This window comes from Pan paniscus, chromosome X (genome assembly GCF_029289425.2).
Source record: "Pan paniscus chromosome X, NHGRI_mPanPan1-v2.0_pri, whole genome shotgun sequence".
Taxonomy (NCBI): domain Eukaryota; kingdom Metazoa; phylum Chordata; class Mammalia; order Primates; family Hominidae; genus Pan; species Pan paniscus.
Window position 1 is genome coordinate 143,039,296 of NC_073272.2, and position 14,823 is coordinate 143,054,118.

The 14,823-nt window shown below is 41.2% G+C and overlaps 1 protein-coding gene across 4 annotated transcripts; it reads right to left on the bottom strand.

Annotated features, from left to right (window-relative positions):
* Positions 1-412: 412 nt before the first annotated feature.
* SLITRK4 (SLIT and NTRK like family member 4) lies at positions 413-14,122 on the bottom strand. 4 transcript variants are annotated; one of them, XR_004668929.3, is made up of 3 exons: positions 11,946-12,360; positions 2,225-8,767; positions 413-2,109 (listed from the first exon to the last, which is right to left on the bottom strand). XR_004668929.3 is itself a non-coding variant. In XM_003816808.6 (2 exons), the coding sequence occupies exon 2, from the start codon at positions 8,715-8,717 to the stop codon at positions 6,204-6,206; it is 2,514 nt and encodes an 837-aa protein (XP_003816856.1). In that variant the 5' UTR covers positions 8,718-8,767; positions 13,366-14,122; the 3' UTR covers positions 413-6,203. The 4 variants fall into 4 exon arrangements, 3 of the variants coding, with proteins under 3 accessions (XP_003816856.1, XP_003816857.1, XP_003816858.2); XM_003816808.6 differs by lacking the exon at positions 11,946-12,360 and adding an exon at positions 13,366-14,122 and having other exon boundaries at positions 413-8,767; XM_003816809.5 differs by lacking the exon at positions 11,946-12,360 and adding an exon at positions 12,505-12,753 and having other exon boundaries at positions 413-8,767.
* Between the last annotated feature and the right edge of the window lie 701 nt (positions 14,123-14,823).

The following is a 14,823-nucleotide window of genomic DNA, read 5'->3' on the forward strand; positions in this document are numbered from 1 at the left end:
AATAACTGAAACCCAGAGAAGTCTTGGGAGATAAGCTGGGCATAATTTCCACTATATATGACAAAGTGGTCAGGTTTTAATTTCAAGTGTAGGCGAAAAAAAAAAGGACAATTAATATTTAGGTTCCAATCTACTTGGATTTGAAACATCTAGGTGGTCAAGTAGGTAGTCAAGATAGAAATATTTTGTTTACATTAACTAGATAATTCCCTTTTTGTATAATTCACTATTTGCACACATTACTCTCTATCTTTCTTATGTGTATGCATGTGTATGTGTGTAGGTAGACCTGGCCTAGCCATGTAAACTAATATATTGATTGCATCAGCTAAAAACCAGACTATTTGCATTTCTTTTTGAGCTTGAGCTTTACTAATTTCACACTAATAAACACACTGAATGGCTACAAATGTGACCTATAAGAAAAAACTTTTATTTGTGAAAACAGCATTAAAGTGATTCCATATCAACTCCAAAAGTTCACCACAATGGTTCAGTTTACATGAAACAATGATGGAAATATACATAGCAAGTCTTAGCAGGGAGAACAAAGCTTACTATGATTTCACACACTTCCATGAGCAATATCCACTGCACAACATGCCTTCCTGCAGCTATTAACCAGCAGCGTCTGACATGATCTAGTATTTGTGAGGTGCCAAGTAAGAGAAATATATTGTTCAGAAACTTAAAAAGACTATTTCCTTCCTATGGCTAATTTAAAGGCACTGCTCTATGGTTATTCATTATATTATTAATATTATTTCTCTGAAGGCCTCATTCATGACCTTTTTAAGTTAAACAGGTAATTTGTCATTTTTGATGTTATTGAAGTCACCAGAATTTCTATTTCTATTTAGGCAGTGTCTACAAAAGTAAACTAAAGTGGAGGGTTGAGTAATTCTCTCCTGGTTCTGCGTCCTACAGTCAGTGGAAATGTCAATTATGGATTAATGAGAAGCTTGAATCTTTATTCTCAATAGCAATTATTTGGTCTAAAATATTCAAATGCCTCAGAGCCCTACTTTATTTTCCCCCTGTAGACATAAGAACAACAGGTTAAAATAATTTTTAAAAATTAAAAAAACCCATCATTTCATATAAGATAAACAACACAATTTCCCTTCCTCGATTTTCCCTTTTAAAACACAATCCTATCAACCAGTAGAAACTAAAAAGACATTAAATAAATAAATAAATAAAACAAAATAAAATTCCAAATTAGATTAAGGGCAGTTTTGTACAAAGTAAGTTATTAAAATTCATTTGAGTTCCCATTAGCTTTTAAATTAACAAAGAATAGATCCTTAGGAAATCTGAAATTGAGAGTTAACAATTATCAGGTGAACTTGATATATGTCACCCATTATTCTAGGTAAGTGAAGCCACAAACAGGATATTTTATTTTAGTTCAGCCCATCTGACCACAGTGACTAATTGGATGAGCACTAGAAATGATGCCAAACCTTGATTTGATGCCACTTGTCTACATAACAGAAGTGGCTGGAACCCAAAGCTCTGTGCTCAGTACTCATAAATAAATAAAATAACACAATCCTACGGTGTATCTCCTCAGATGCCTAAGGCATTTAGTCTAAAAGTACTTGCATATGCTATCTATACTGTTCACACCTTCAGCATACCTATGTATACGTGTAAAGCAACAACAATCTTAATTTATATTCTCTCTCTCTCTGTTTCTGTGTTTACTTTTCTTACCATAAATATATGAACCTTAAACCCACTGTATTGGTCAATATAGTCAGTTACATTCATTTCTGCCCTCAAGTTAACCGTAATGCAATTAGTTCATTTTCCACAACAGTAATAATTTGGGTAAAGTCGTGGATTGATAATTTTGGTCATCTTTAAAAGAACCAAATACAAATCACAATTCACTCCATAAGTGGGTAACTAACCTGTAACCAGGCAAACTGGCAATGGAATACAGAGGTACTGAAGGTTTTCTAAAAGTATTTGAGCAGATAGTTAAGACTGAATATTAGTATTTGCTTATCTGAAGTTATGTCAGAATCCAACTGATTCAAAAGAATGGGCAAGAATCAAAGCATGTTGATCTTGGCACTGTCAGACTCTTCTCCAAAGGGGCTGCCAGTGGGAAGGAACACAGATTGAAAATATGTTTCTAAAGAAAGCATTTTTTTTTTAACAGAGATTTAGCAGTTAAGTTGAATATAAACAGTAGTCTAAAGCTATATCTTACCCTCAAATCTGGGTGAAATGATCAGTTTGGTTACTGCTTTATATTTTTCTGAAAAATAATGGAAAGACAAATATATTTAACAAACTGTGGCTTCAGAAATATCATTGTAGCAAACAATTTTATTAATACTTTCATAAAAATGGCAATTAATAAATTCTAATATCTTGATGTTATTAAAAGCAAACAAAAGTCATTAAAACAGTTCTTTTCTGTGATTTACATGAGCTTTTACAGCATTACTTGATTTTTCTCTTACAAATTAACCTAAAATACTGATAATCAAATCAGGGTAAAAACAATACAATATTTTTTTTTACTTTATTTTAAAATAGTGATTATAAATACATTCTTAATATAGTTTCTCCCCAACTCTTTGGATGCGACAGTAACAACAAAAAAACCTCAGTGTGCTCATTTCATACAATGTCAATGTACAAATCATGCAAAAAATATTATAGATTAATATTACCACCATACATTTCTAGACGTGTTCTGTTATTTCTGAAATACCTGTTGATGTTACTCATAAGGTCATGCCCTGTATAATTTATGCATCCTTATGGCTTAAAGAAAAGTAAATGTTTAAAAAAAGCAACAAAAGAAAGATGGTCTTAAATAAATTTCTAATTCATATATTTTTTCAGTCTATTCAGAATGAAAAACTAAATATAGAATATAAATTGCCTTATAGACTTGAATCACTCTACTTTAATAGCTGCTTTCTCATAAAATTACACAAAGACTTACTTTTAAAGAATTGAATCATCTTTATTGATTTCATAAAAAAATAATTTAAAACTTGATTTATATTACATGGACACAATATATTATCTCAACCCCTTCACTGATTTCATAAGATCTAAATTTGTTTGCAATCATTCTAACGTAGTCCATACCCATGAATATAGTGCCAAGAAGCCCATGATGTGTCAGCCCACATTAGAAATGAGCACTTCTTGGATTTTATAGGTTTGCATCCAAGTTCCACTAAAAATGCTGTACTGATGTACATATCATACCTCCAGGGGTTAAACTAACATCAAGGTTATAGTTGAAGCCAACAAAATGTAGATACAGTATTTTAACTGTTCTTGTACTCAACTCAAAACTTATACCTAACTACATTATCATAAAATGTACAACTAGAACTAATGAGAGACAGGTGCAAAATTGTATACACTATATAATGTAGGCACAATGACTTTAGTTAAGGAAAATATATTAGCCTTAACCAAGAATTTGTTACTTTCATTTACAATTTGAACCTCCAAATAACCACATACGTTAAATTACTTTTTAAAAAAAGTTGAACATTTATACCTTTTAGCAGAAGAGTATGGGATAGCCAATATGCTACAGCAAGCTTTTGAGATGGTGGCAGGTACTCTTGCCATTGAGAATTCTGCAGAAACCTTGAAACATCTTCAGAACATCACCACACTGAATAAAAGTATCATTCAAATGACCTATTATCCCCAGACCATGAATGGAACTTTCTGATTCCTCCTATAAGTGTCTATTTAAGATCCTTCAAGCCATACTTTATTGACAGACTAAACTAAAACACTTTCTTTGAAGCCTTTGCATCTTTATCCTGTCAGTATACATTAGGAGCCCTTTAATCCATGGATGTGTGCATGCATGGTAATGGCATATCAAAAGTCCTTATGAAATTGTAGATGAAAAACGCTGTTGGGCACACATCTTGTCTTTTCTTTCAAGATCAGAAAGCAATTATTTGTTTGAATTATTTTATATTCATATAAAGTTTTCACAGATGTCATAAAAATTAAAATTACACACTAAAGTTTTAAGAGCACCAGCACATACACATGGAGACGGTTTTTGCTATTGAAAAAAGATTTCCAAATTATCTATATGTATGAATATATACCCACATATATATATATACACACACTCAGACACACACACACATACACACACACCCAAGAAAGCCAAGCTTCTTTTTTTTGTCTTGCAACAAACACATAAAGCCCTGAAATTAGTGATTAATAAAGGAACAGCTACTGCAACTATAAACACAGTATCATTTTGGAAGCTGCAACAGAAAAAATATGCCACTTGCAATCATGAGGAATGGCTATGTTTACCTTCTTGGTTATCTTACTGATTCATAAGGTAATTATAAGAGATAGGACACACACTCTCACACACGCACACACACACACACTATATATATATATACACACACACATACATATATGTATATATATACACACACATATATATACACACGCATATATATATACACACACACATATATATATGTATATCTATATATATCTATATATCTATATATATATATGCAGGCAGGCCAAGAAGACAATGTGTTTCTGAATATCACTTTGTTAATCGGGAGCTCCTACAAAAGTTCCGACATCACCCATTATCAGTTACTTTATTCCTTTAACAAATTTTGACTTAGGTCTTAGCAAAAGCAAACACAGGGGCATATCATTTGTAGTTGCAGACTGCGAACTCATCTGAAACCAATGCAAGCATTTTTACAGTGTGGCTTTCATAGCCAAGATTACCATGATGTTTACAGTTCTACTAGATTATCTGATAGTAGTCTGAATGATGAAAGAACAGGATACTGATGCATACAAGATATAACTATTAACCTTATTCATTATTTTTTAAATACTTGTAGCGAAAACTATTTGAATTAAGCTCATAGAATCCTGAAAAGCAAGACAACCGATGGCAAATAACAACTGCCCCAGACACAATACTAGAAAACTAAGGAACTTATTTTTGAATGCACAATTGGTAACAAATCTGAAGATAATATGCTAAATTCACAAGAATAGCACAGAATCGACTGTTCTTTTGTATTTTTTTCTTTTCTGTTTGTTTTTAAATTTTTTTGTTTTTAAGTTACACCTGATCACAAAATCCAGAATATTTCTGTTCACACCAGCTTGTTTCAGTTTAGTATATTTCTTTCTGTCTACATTTATACTTACTGATAAATTCACTGTGATCAGGAAAACAAGTCAGGCATATTAAATACATATTAAGGAGTACATATTTTCCTATTTAGTATACAAAGTACTTCATAAATATGAATTATGTTACAAAAATAGCTTTGGGTGCGCTCACACAGTAAGCACTCTGCTTATTTTGGACAACCTTGAAGGATTGTGGGTGTTTCACGTAACTGAGAACAAACTCTAGTGTTAGTTTAATTTGAGCCATGTTTAATTCTGATAAACGTCACATATTTCTTCAGATCATCACAAATGCTATCTAACTCACGTTGATTTTTTCTTTTAGATTTTTATGTATAGACAGGTAATGCTTAAAGTGTTCAAATTTATTTTATAGTTATGTAATGTATGTTATATTTTAAACAAGTATTTGCACAAATTAACATTATAAATCCAGCGGTTTCAAGATGCAGGCCATAAAGGTTACCAATTTACAAATACTATCGAGTGTTCTCTCTTTGCATGCTTTTTTTTTTTTTTTTTTTTTTTTTTTTTTTTTCTTTTCAGATAATCTTTACACGGAGTTGTTACAATGCCACAAATCAAAAGGATTATTCCAGTTCCACCAACTTAATCTACGTGCAAGATAAAGGACCCAGCTGGTACAGGTGTACCAGTTTTCTTGAGTTTGCTTTACAAAGCACAAAGAGACGAAGGTTTTGCATTGGGGTACAAAACAGATTTGCCTCTTGAGGTTAAATTCAGTATTATGTGTATAAAGCATCCCTTTGGCAATAGAGTTTGCAGTATCCCCACAGGACTCCACAGTATAGGTTTTATGTAGTAAAATCTATTAAACAAATTCTCTTCTACTTGACACATCTTTGCAGCTACAGTTAATGAGACACCCTTGGAAACACCTGCCTCCATGCCTATTGATAATATAGTATTTGGAAGTTAGAAGTCAACAAAAGGCACTTTCATCATTAAATAAATGTCCTCTGTATGAAGTAAGATTACATGACCTAGATCTTGTTCAAAGCTGTTTGCTCCTCAAGGACCTGTAGGTAGTCAGGGGAACTCTGCAGTTTCGCCTTCAGTTCAAAATACTCACTCTTCCTTTGTTCCACAACAATTTTACTGTGGTTGCCACCTATCAGTGACTTCTTATTTTTTTTGTCTGGTTGTTTTTCTGGATAGCGGATCTCAAAGCCACTGACACCTATGCTATTATACTCCTTTTTGCTTTCAAGAAAATTCTGAATAAACACATTGGAATCCCTGCTAGGGAATAATTCATCCAGCTCATCAATTGTGCTCAGTCTCTTCCTGGTATCTACATGTAATAAATCTTTCTCCTTGTCGGCCACATTTCTCATAACAACTTTCTGTCCTGGAGGATCTGAAAACATGAACCCAGTTTCTGACTCTTTCAAGCCACAAGTGTGGCTCTTGCTCATCTGTTCTATAGTTTGTGGAATGAAAGCTTCTGTGCTCAGTCCATCTTTTTTATTGGTTTTGTGGTCATGCTTCCTTAGCTGCAGCTGCATGGAGCCACAGTCAGGATTCCCCAGGCCTTCGTGCTTCACTGTGGGTTTCTTGTTGCGTCGCAGGACAAAAACAAGAAGGCAAAAAGCAACAAACACCGTTAAAATGAGGACCACTAAGATACTTAAGATTAAAATAGACAGAGGCACTGGCCCACCAGGAGGACTTCGAATGGGACCCAAAGGAGTGGTGAATGTAATGGCAGGTGCAGGGCTTGTGAATGGTGCAGACGGCTTATTTAAAAGTTTGGGACATAAGATTTCATTTTTGAGGGACTTCAGTTCAATGTTGGCAAACTGAACAGGCGTCTCACATTTCAGTTCTTTCACAACAATCCCGTCGCTCAACTTCTCCACCCACAGCTTTAATGCCACCAAGTCACAAGTACAGTCCCATGGGTTGCCCTCCAAGTCAATCTGTGTAAGAGATTGCAACTGATCAAGGACCCCACTGACAGGCAGGTACATGAATTTGTTGTTCCTCAGGTTCAGTCTAGCTAAGGGTGCTCCGGAAAAGATGTAAACAGGCAGGCTCTTTAGGAGATTATTGTTTAAGTACAGTAACTGCAAGTTTGGCATGGAGTCAAAGGTGCCTGCTGAGATTTCCTTAATCAAATTGTATTCCAAATACAGATACTGCAGGTTATGAAGACCTGAAAATATTTCAGGATAGAGTCTTTCAATTTGATTGCCATTGAGATATAGCCTGCGTAAATTAGTGAGATTGTGAAATACGTCTCCCTTAATCACTGTAATTTGATTGCTGCCTAAATGAAGCAAATCCAGTCCTTCAAAGTCAGTGAAGTCTGATACGTCCACATCCTTGATGCTATTGCCATTGACGTGCAGCTTCTTCGCATTTAAAGGTTTCGGTATCAGTTCAGACATAGACTGTATATTTTTCTCTTGGCAGTTCACACTTAGTCCCAAATCTGAAGGGTGTGTTTTGCAGAAGCAAGGTGCCGGGCAAGGTGTTAGAGGAGGCACCCTTGTTTGGTAAGACACAATCTGACTGAGATTGCGGTTGGAGAGGGCTTTGCCTGCAACGATTCCAGAGATCTTGGAAGGATTTGTTGTTTTTGGTGGTTTAGTTACTAATCTGTGTAAAGATGTTTGGGTAGTGTGACCATTGGGAGTGGTGTAGCCATTTTCCAGCTGAGATGGAGGCAGGATGCGCACATCAAAATCACTGCCGGTGCCCATGGGACATAGTTCTTGTTTGTTGGTTTCTTTTAAAAGCCTTCCATATAAGTCACTGGGAGTTTCACAGATAGCTTCTCCTATGTAAATGTTATATGGCATGTTCTCCAGCCAAGCTTTTAAGGGCAATAAATCACAGCTACAGTTCCAAGGGTTATCTTCCAGTTGCAATTCAACGACACGGCCAATGTGTTCCAGAACCCCGATATAAGGGAGCTTCTGGATTCTGTTCCCTCGTATATCCAGATGGGTCAAAGATGCGAATCGGAAAATATTATCAGGAAGGAATGAAATCAGATTGTCATTAAGAATGAGAACTTTCAGTTTGTGGAGCTTATTGAAGGCTCCTCGTTCAATATACTTGATTAAATTGTAGTCAGCCTGGAGATACTCCAAGTTCTCTATGCCAAGGAAAGTGTCAGCTCGGAGAATCTTTAATTCATTGTTGTTCAAGTGCAACTGCTTTAATGCACTGAGCCCAAGAAAGGCTCCTCCCTCAATGTTCTGCAGTTTATTATTCCCCAGATGCAGGGAGACTGCATGTGAAAAATTCAAGAACGTATTTGGATACAGAATATTTAAAAAATTATTTTGGAAATTGAGGTGATAAAAATTAGACCAAGGTGGTTTCAGCTGATTTGGTCTGTAGACTGAAACCTTCTCACAGTTGACATAGAGCACATTCTCAACTGACACGCAGGAACACACATTGCAAATTTCCACCGATATGTCAGAATCTGCATTTGTCGAAGAAATCAGGGCTGACAAAATCAGAAACAGCCAAAGAAACATCTTCTTGCAATCAGCAAACAACTGTATGCTTCTGAATAAAGAGAAATAATCTAAAAAATAAAAAGAAAACATTTTTTCAATGGTCATTACTTGAAAAATTACTTGTATTTAAATCATACCATAGTGAACACATGGCTATAATTACCAGAGTTGTATTTTTAAGGCAATCAAACCTCCAAATAGTCTCACTCAGTCAACAATAATAACCACTAAAACTGCCATACATTTTATTTTCCATACCTGTGGTTTATACCAAATTCACATGTGCAGAACACACAACTAACAATAGGAAAATATATTATCAATCATGCTTATATCTTTCTTACAGTCTGAAAATATTTTTTCCACGTGGACCGTCAAACTCTGCCCTTGAACACAGGCCTTAAGCTTCCTACTTGCACTTCAAATGACCGAGACCATCAAGTATGCCATCGAGTTTGTACCACAAAGCCATTTTGATTAGTGGATATTTATTCTCTAAGCTTCAGCTAGATAGAGAGGCTGAATTAAAAAAAAAAAAAAAAAAAAAAAAACATTAGAGCCCAGAGTTCACTGGAGGATGGAAATGGGAGGATTGGGCTGCTGTAGCGGGGACTGTTAAAAGACTAAGGAACAGTGACCTGGGAAGAGATTTGCTTGTGCTGTAGCCCCATAGGTAAGTTCATTGCTGTCAATCGGTTTACTCCTGTACACTGCTGCCTTCAAAGACACAGATGATGCTGTGCGGTTCTAGAAAAACAACTGAGTAAGGGATGGCCAAATTTTATTTTCTGGTAAATAAACAGTCTCTAATTTCTGTCAGTCATCTCCCAAAGAGGGAGCAAAAAGCCTTTTGTCTTTGAGCCTCTGAAAGCAGCAGAGTAACCTGCTTACTCCTGCATTGCTTAGCTGATCTCCAGGCAGTCTTTCCACTTTGAGAACTGGCTCTCTTGCCTCCCTGGCCCTCTCCCACATCTTTATTTACCATTTTGAACCCAGGTCCGACTGATCCTCGGCTTAACTGCTTTATCTCTTTCACTTTGACCACAGACTGCAACTGCTGAGGAAGAGGAGTTCACACAACACAATCTCTGAGTAGCTTTTTCTACAGCACCAAATATGTTCAGTACAGCACATTTTTCGTCCTAAAATCATCAGTTCCAAACACCCACCCGCCCTTCCTAATATTACCACCCCATGTCCCTGACTATAAACGCATAAAGAATCACTTGTTGGTAGAGTTTAATGCTTAGCAAAATAACTCATCGTATTCAGGTCCTTAAATACTGCATATATACACAAACATACACGATGCTTCCTGGAAAAGATTAAACAACACAAGCAGAGTGCATTTTATTGATACTATTTTAGCAATATTAGTCTTTTCCATTGTGAATGGGAAGCTGGGTGCAATTTCAATATCGTTACCTCCAAATATTAATTAAATACATAAAATACCCAGGAACACACAACAAGGAAATGATGCAAAGAAAGAAGTGTCGCACAGAAACTCCTTTGTTTATTTTACCCACGAGGAATCAGCTAGTGGTAAAACCGAACATGTCTCAAGGTAGACAATCCATTAGCCATGACCCAGGAGGATTTGCATTTTAAGTAGTTTGGTTCAGAATACAGCCAGCACTGCTGAGATGCTATTTGGCTGCCATATAGACGTGCATTTCCCCTATTCACCATGAGAGCATGATTGGCATTGCAAAAAGAAGTCATAATTCTTAACTATGACATCACCTAAAGCAACTTTCATTGTAAAATCAAAATTTCACTTGATATTTTTTGCCTTGTTATGAATGTGGTTTTCAACAGCTATTTTGGTTCAGTTGAGTCATTTCTTGTTACTAAACCACCACCCCACCCACCTCAAAACAAAGAAACCCAAAAGCAATCAAACTAAAATCCAAACGCAGAAAAAAAAATCCTTATAATCCGAATTCAGTACAAAAACAAGAACCAGGAATCTCACATAAGGAGCTGCCCTCCTCCTGGTGATTGCTACTTTAAGTAGCAAGGGGGGAAAAGGCACTAGTACGAGCCAGGAAGTTCCCAAATGCAGCTCTTGTGAAACAGAGGAAGCCACAAGCAGCTGGAGGGGCAGGCAAGAGAGAGAAAGAGTCCAGTTGGTCCACCAAGGAGAGAGGAAAAGAGGTACTGAAAGGGCAAGAGACCATGGAAATGTGGAGAAAGGAAGAAAAAGAACTCGGAGAAGGGAGCTACAAAGAGGGTAAAGGGAGCACTGAATGTATGCGAATAAAGCCTCACACTCGCGTGGTACCACTGAAACATGCACATTTAAACATCAAGGGAAAAACGCAAAAAAGAAAAGAAAAAGCCCACAAAGTACCAGCTGGGTACCAAGAGCCTTCTCTGTGGCTGCCGGGAGCTGTCCGTCTCCCTCTCGGTCTCTCCGTCTTCCTCTCGGTGCCCTGAAAGACCCTTGGCTCTCACGACCGGCCAGGACTGAACAAACCTAGCCCTACCAAAAACAAATCCTGCATCCACCGGAGTGCAGCGCCTGGCACTCCGCGACTGGGAGGAGAGAAGCGGCCTGAGGGGGGCAGAACACTGATGGGCTGCAGGGCGGTGGGCCGAGGTGGCTCCCGGAGAGCTCACTCGGGAAACCCCGCTGGCCCGCCTAAGGCTCGGATGGAGGTGGAAGAGGTTCGCGGAGAGACCCGGCCATTGCCGCCCGGGTGCGCTACCTCGGGCGGGCGGCGAGGAGGCTGGAGGGGCTGCTGGCGCGTACCGCAATGTTTTGCCGCATCCCTGTTCCCGGAGCCGGCGCTCAGCCCCCTCCGCGTCAGGGGCCCAAGCAGCAGCCTGGCGGTCCGTGTAGCGGAGGCGGGGTACCGCGCGGGATGTCGCGGGGGCCTTCAGTCCCGCCGCTCACACATTTCTCCGCGCGCTCCCGTCCCACAAGGGGCAGCTGCCGGAGTTTCAGTGGACCTCTCTAGACCCAGGCGTGCGGTGGGTGAGGAGGAAGAGAGGCCAGATCAGGCCGCCTCGAAGACGTTGGCACTAGGGAGTCACTGACCTGCTTGCCACGGGCAGAGTGACCCTGTGGTTTTGTGGCTGCGAGCGGCGGCCCAGGCTCCCCCTTGCCTGTTCTCCCTCCCTGGCCAGCTACAAAAATCCTGCTCTCACCATGCCAGAAATCAGCTCAACATTTAGGCACCTTGCGAAGTCGCGCTGGCAGCGCTCGCCTGGCTTTGCAGAGCTTTTAGAGTTACCCACCGGCTCTTCCTCTGGTATTCCTAGTCTTGCCGAGCGCTAGCAATCTCCGACCAACCCGCGGGCCACTGCCCCGAGCCTCAGATCCACGTCTGCGGAAAGTGGCTGCGAGTGGGGTGCAAAAATAAAGCCCAACCCAGCCCAGCGGCCCGACAGCCGGAGCCACCCGAGACCTGTACAACTTGCCCCGCCGCCCTGGCCGCTTGGGGTATGGTGGGGGGGGGGGGCGGCGGGCAGCGATGCCAAGGACACCCGGATCCTTTCCGGTCCTCAGCGGCATAAGACCGCGTCGTAGGCAGGCAAGTGGGAGGTGGAGGGCAGGATTAGCCACCTCGGCCACTTTGGCCACTCAACCGGCCCCAAACCAACAGGACCCAAACTAAAAATAATAAGCTACCTGCCCCCTAGGCGCGCGTGCGCGCGCGCGAGATCTCTCTCTCTCTCTGTCTCTCTCTCTCTCTCTCACACACACACACACGCGCGCGCGCTACTGAGCTGAGCGGGGAAGAGGCAGCACGCGTGTCGGTGCAGCTTGTGCAGCCCCCGCTGAAAATTCACCCACCTCTAGAGCCCAGCGTCTGGTGCAGGGCCCGCGGCGCCGTGACCTGCGCTGCTGTTTCCACGATGGTATCTATGTGATTCCGGACAGAGCTCCTCCGCGCCCGCTCGCCCGTCAAACCCACGGAGCAGCCCCAGCAGGCGAGCAGGCGGGCAGGCGGGCAGGCGGGCAGGCGGGCAGCGGCGCGCGCGCGCACCCGAGCAGACACCGCGCGCGCACCCAGCGCCTAGCACACGGGCTGCACCTTTACATACACGCGCTGAATCCCCGCCCCCGCTCTCCACCACCCCCCCCACCCCGCACACAAGCAGTCCTTCCTCCCAACACTCGACCACTTTGACCCCCTCACATTCCTGAGCTCCTACCCCCGTCCCCCATCCGGACATGCCCATTTGATTCCTCTTCTACCCACACACCCAGAAAGACAGCGCGCTTTCCTCCCGGCATCCGCCCCCTCTTTTTGCCTAAAACATTCCCTAGGGAGGAGCGACCCCTTTCCTCAGGCGTGGAGACCCCAGTCCTCTAACAAGGGCGCACTCGCCTCCATCCCCCCCACCACATACACACACACTCGAGCCCTTTTCTTCTCTTCCAGTTCCCTAATAACGAAGGAACACACACACACACACACACACACACACACACACACACACACACACGGGGCATTCCTTTGAGAGAGCAACCAAGAAGCCAGGAAAAGCCAAAGAAACACTGGAGAGCCTGGGGGAGGGGGGCCGAGGGAGATCGATAGGGTCGTCGAGTCTACGCGGAATTGAATAATTACAGGATGGAGGGGAATGAGTCAACAACAATGACATTCAAATGCAACAATCATACTTGGATTTTGTATCACGGGTACGGTACCTTTGGCTAATTGTCACCCCGCAGAACGGAGGGCTCCTGGAATACTTCTCCGTAGCGGTCGATCCTGGAAGGAGCCTTCTTGGGAACCGATTTCCTAGGATCCAGTAGTATTCGCACTCCCCCTACCTGTCTGCGCGTAAGGGGCCAGGGGCTTTAAGGCGAAAGTGTGAGGCTTTAGCCTAAAGTGAGACTATTTAGCCGGGTTAGAAGGAGACGGGTTAATTATCCGCACCTTAGAACTCCGTGGGCCTTTGGTGCAGAATGGGTTAAGCCGGATGATCTTGGAGCTGGGGGTGGGGATAGGGGATAGGGGATAGGGGGTGAGGAAAGAGAGGCGTGGGACTGGGAGAGATGCCGCACTTGCGACCAAAAGAAAAAAAAAAAAAAAAATCTACTTTGGCTACTGAGCATGCCCAGTTCCCAGCTCAAGCCCTATAAGGGAGGCATTGTGTGCATTCCACTTCTCCGGGCTTTGGTGGTGACCGGGAAGGGAGTTTGATTGGGGAAGGGGGTGGTAGTTGGGAGACATTAGGGAAAGGGGGTTGGAGAACAAGGTTTGAAGCTTTGGGACTGCTCAGGAGGGACTGTGAAGAGAGAAAGGGAAGGGACCCACGGAGTACCTTCGGGAGACGGGGAGAAGGAGAGGAAATGGACTAAGAAAAGTCACTTCAGTCGCCCCTCATTGTCTATACCAAAGAGGCTTTAGCAGCTGAATCTGAAATATCCAGTGGCTGCAAATCCAACGTGTGGATTGTCTAGGCCCCTTCTTCTACCCATTTTTTGGTGCTTCCACAAGAGATAAGAAATATTCTGAGGAAGGGCCAATGTTCAAACCAGTTTCATGCAAATTGATGATTTCGTTAATAAGCTTGTTAAGAAAATAAATAAACCTGGGGGAGGGGAGCAGAGGAGTTGGCTATCATGTATGTATTTCAGATACCTGGCTTTCCTAAACAAAAGGCATAAACATTGGATGTGCTCCCATCCCCCAACCTTGCTGTTTTTTGTAGGAGCTTGGCTAAGAAAAACAACTCTCTCTCTCTTCGTGTCTGTGGGAATAAACTAGCTTTAGGTAAGTAGAGCTAAGTTATAAATGGGAAGTATTTCCCTAGGACTCTTGGTAGCCTATAATTTGCCACATTCAGGTAATACTGCCAGGCCCATTTCTTCAGGACCAGTGTGCTGCCCAATTTACTTATTCAAATCCCAGCGGCTCTAGCCACAATAGAGCACAACCGGTATCCAGAAATGTTCTTGCTTAAAAATGAAAAAAAAAAAAAATCTTTAAGCTAAAACTAGCAACAGCTTTGAAACCAGAATTTGGCTGTCTGCCTGAACTCCTACAGTTAAACATTTACCATAATTGGTTGATGTTTAAAGGCCCCAAATCTAGGTAGAAACATCTGATGGGCAAAGGATTTATTGCATTATTTGTGAATAATGGCCTACCTTCTGTAT

Bases quoted from the DNA above. Each gene is read 5' to 3' on its own strand.
- SLITRK4 (XM_003816810.4), bottom strand. From the start codon at position 12,222: ATGCCGCTGAGGACCGGAAAGGATCCGGGTGTCCTTGGCATCGCTGCC. The intron at 8,768-11,945 runs GTGGGTAACTCT...TTTATTTTTTAG, and splicing joins GAATACCAGAGGAAGAGCCG to ATTATTTCTCTTTATTCAGA.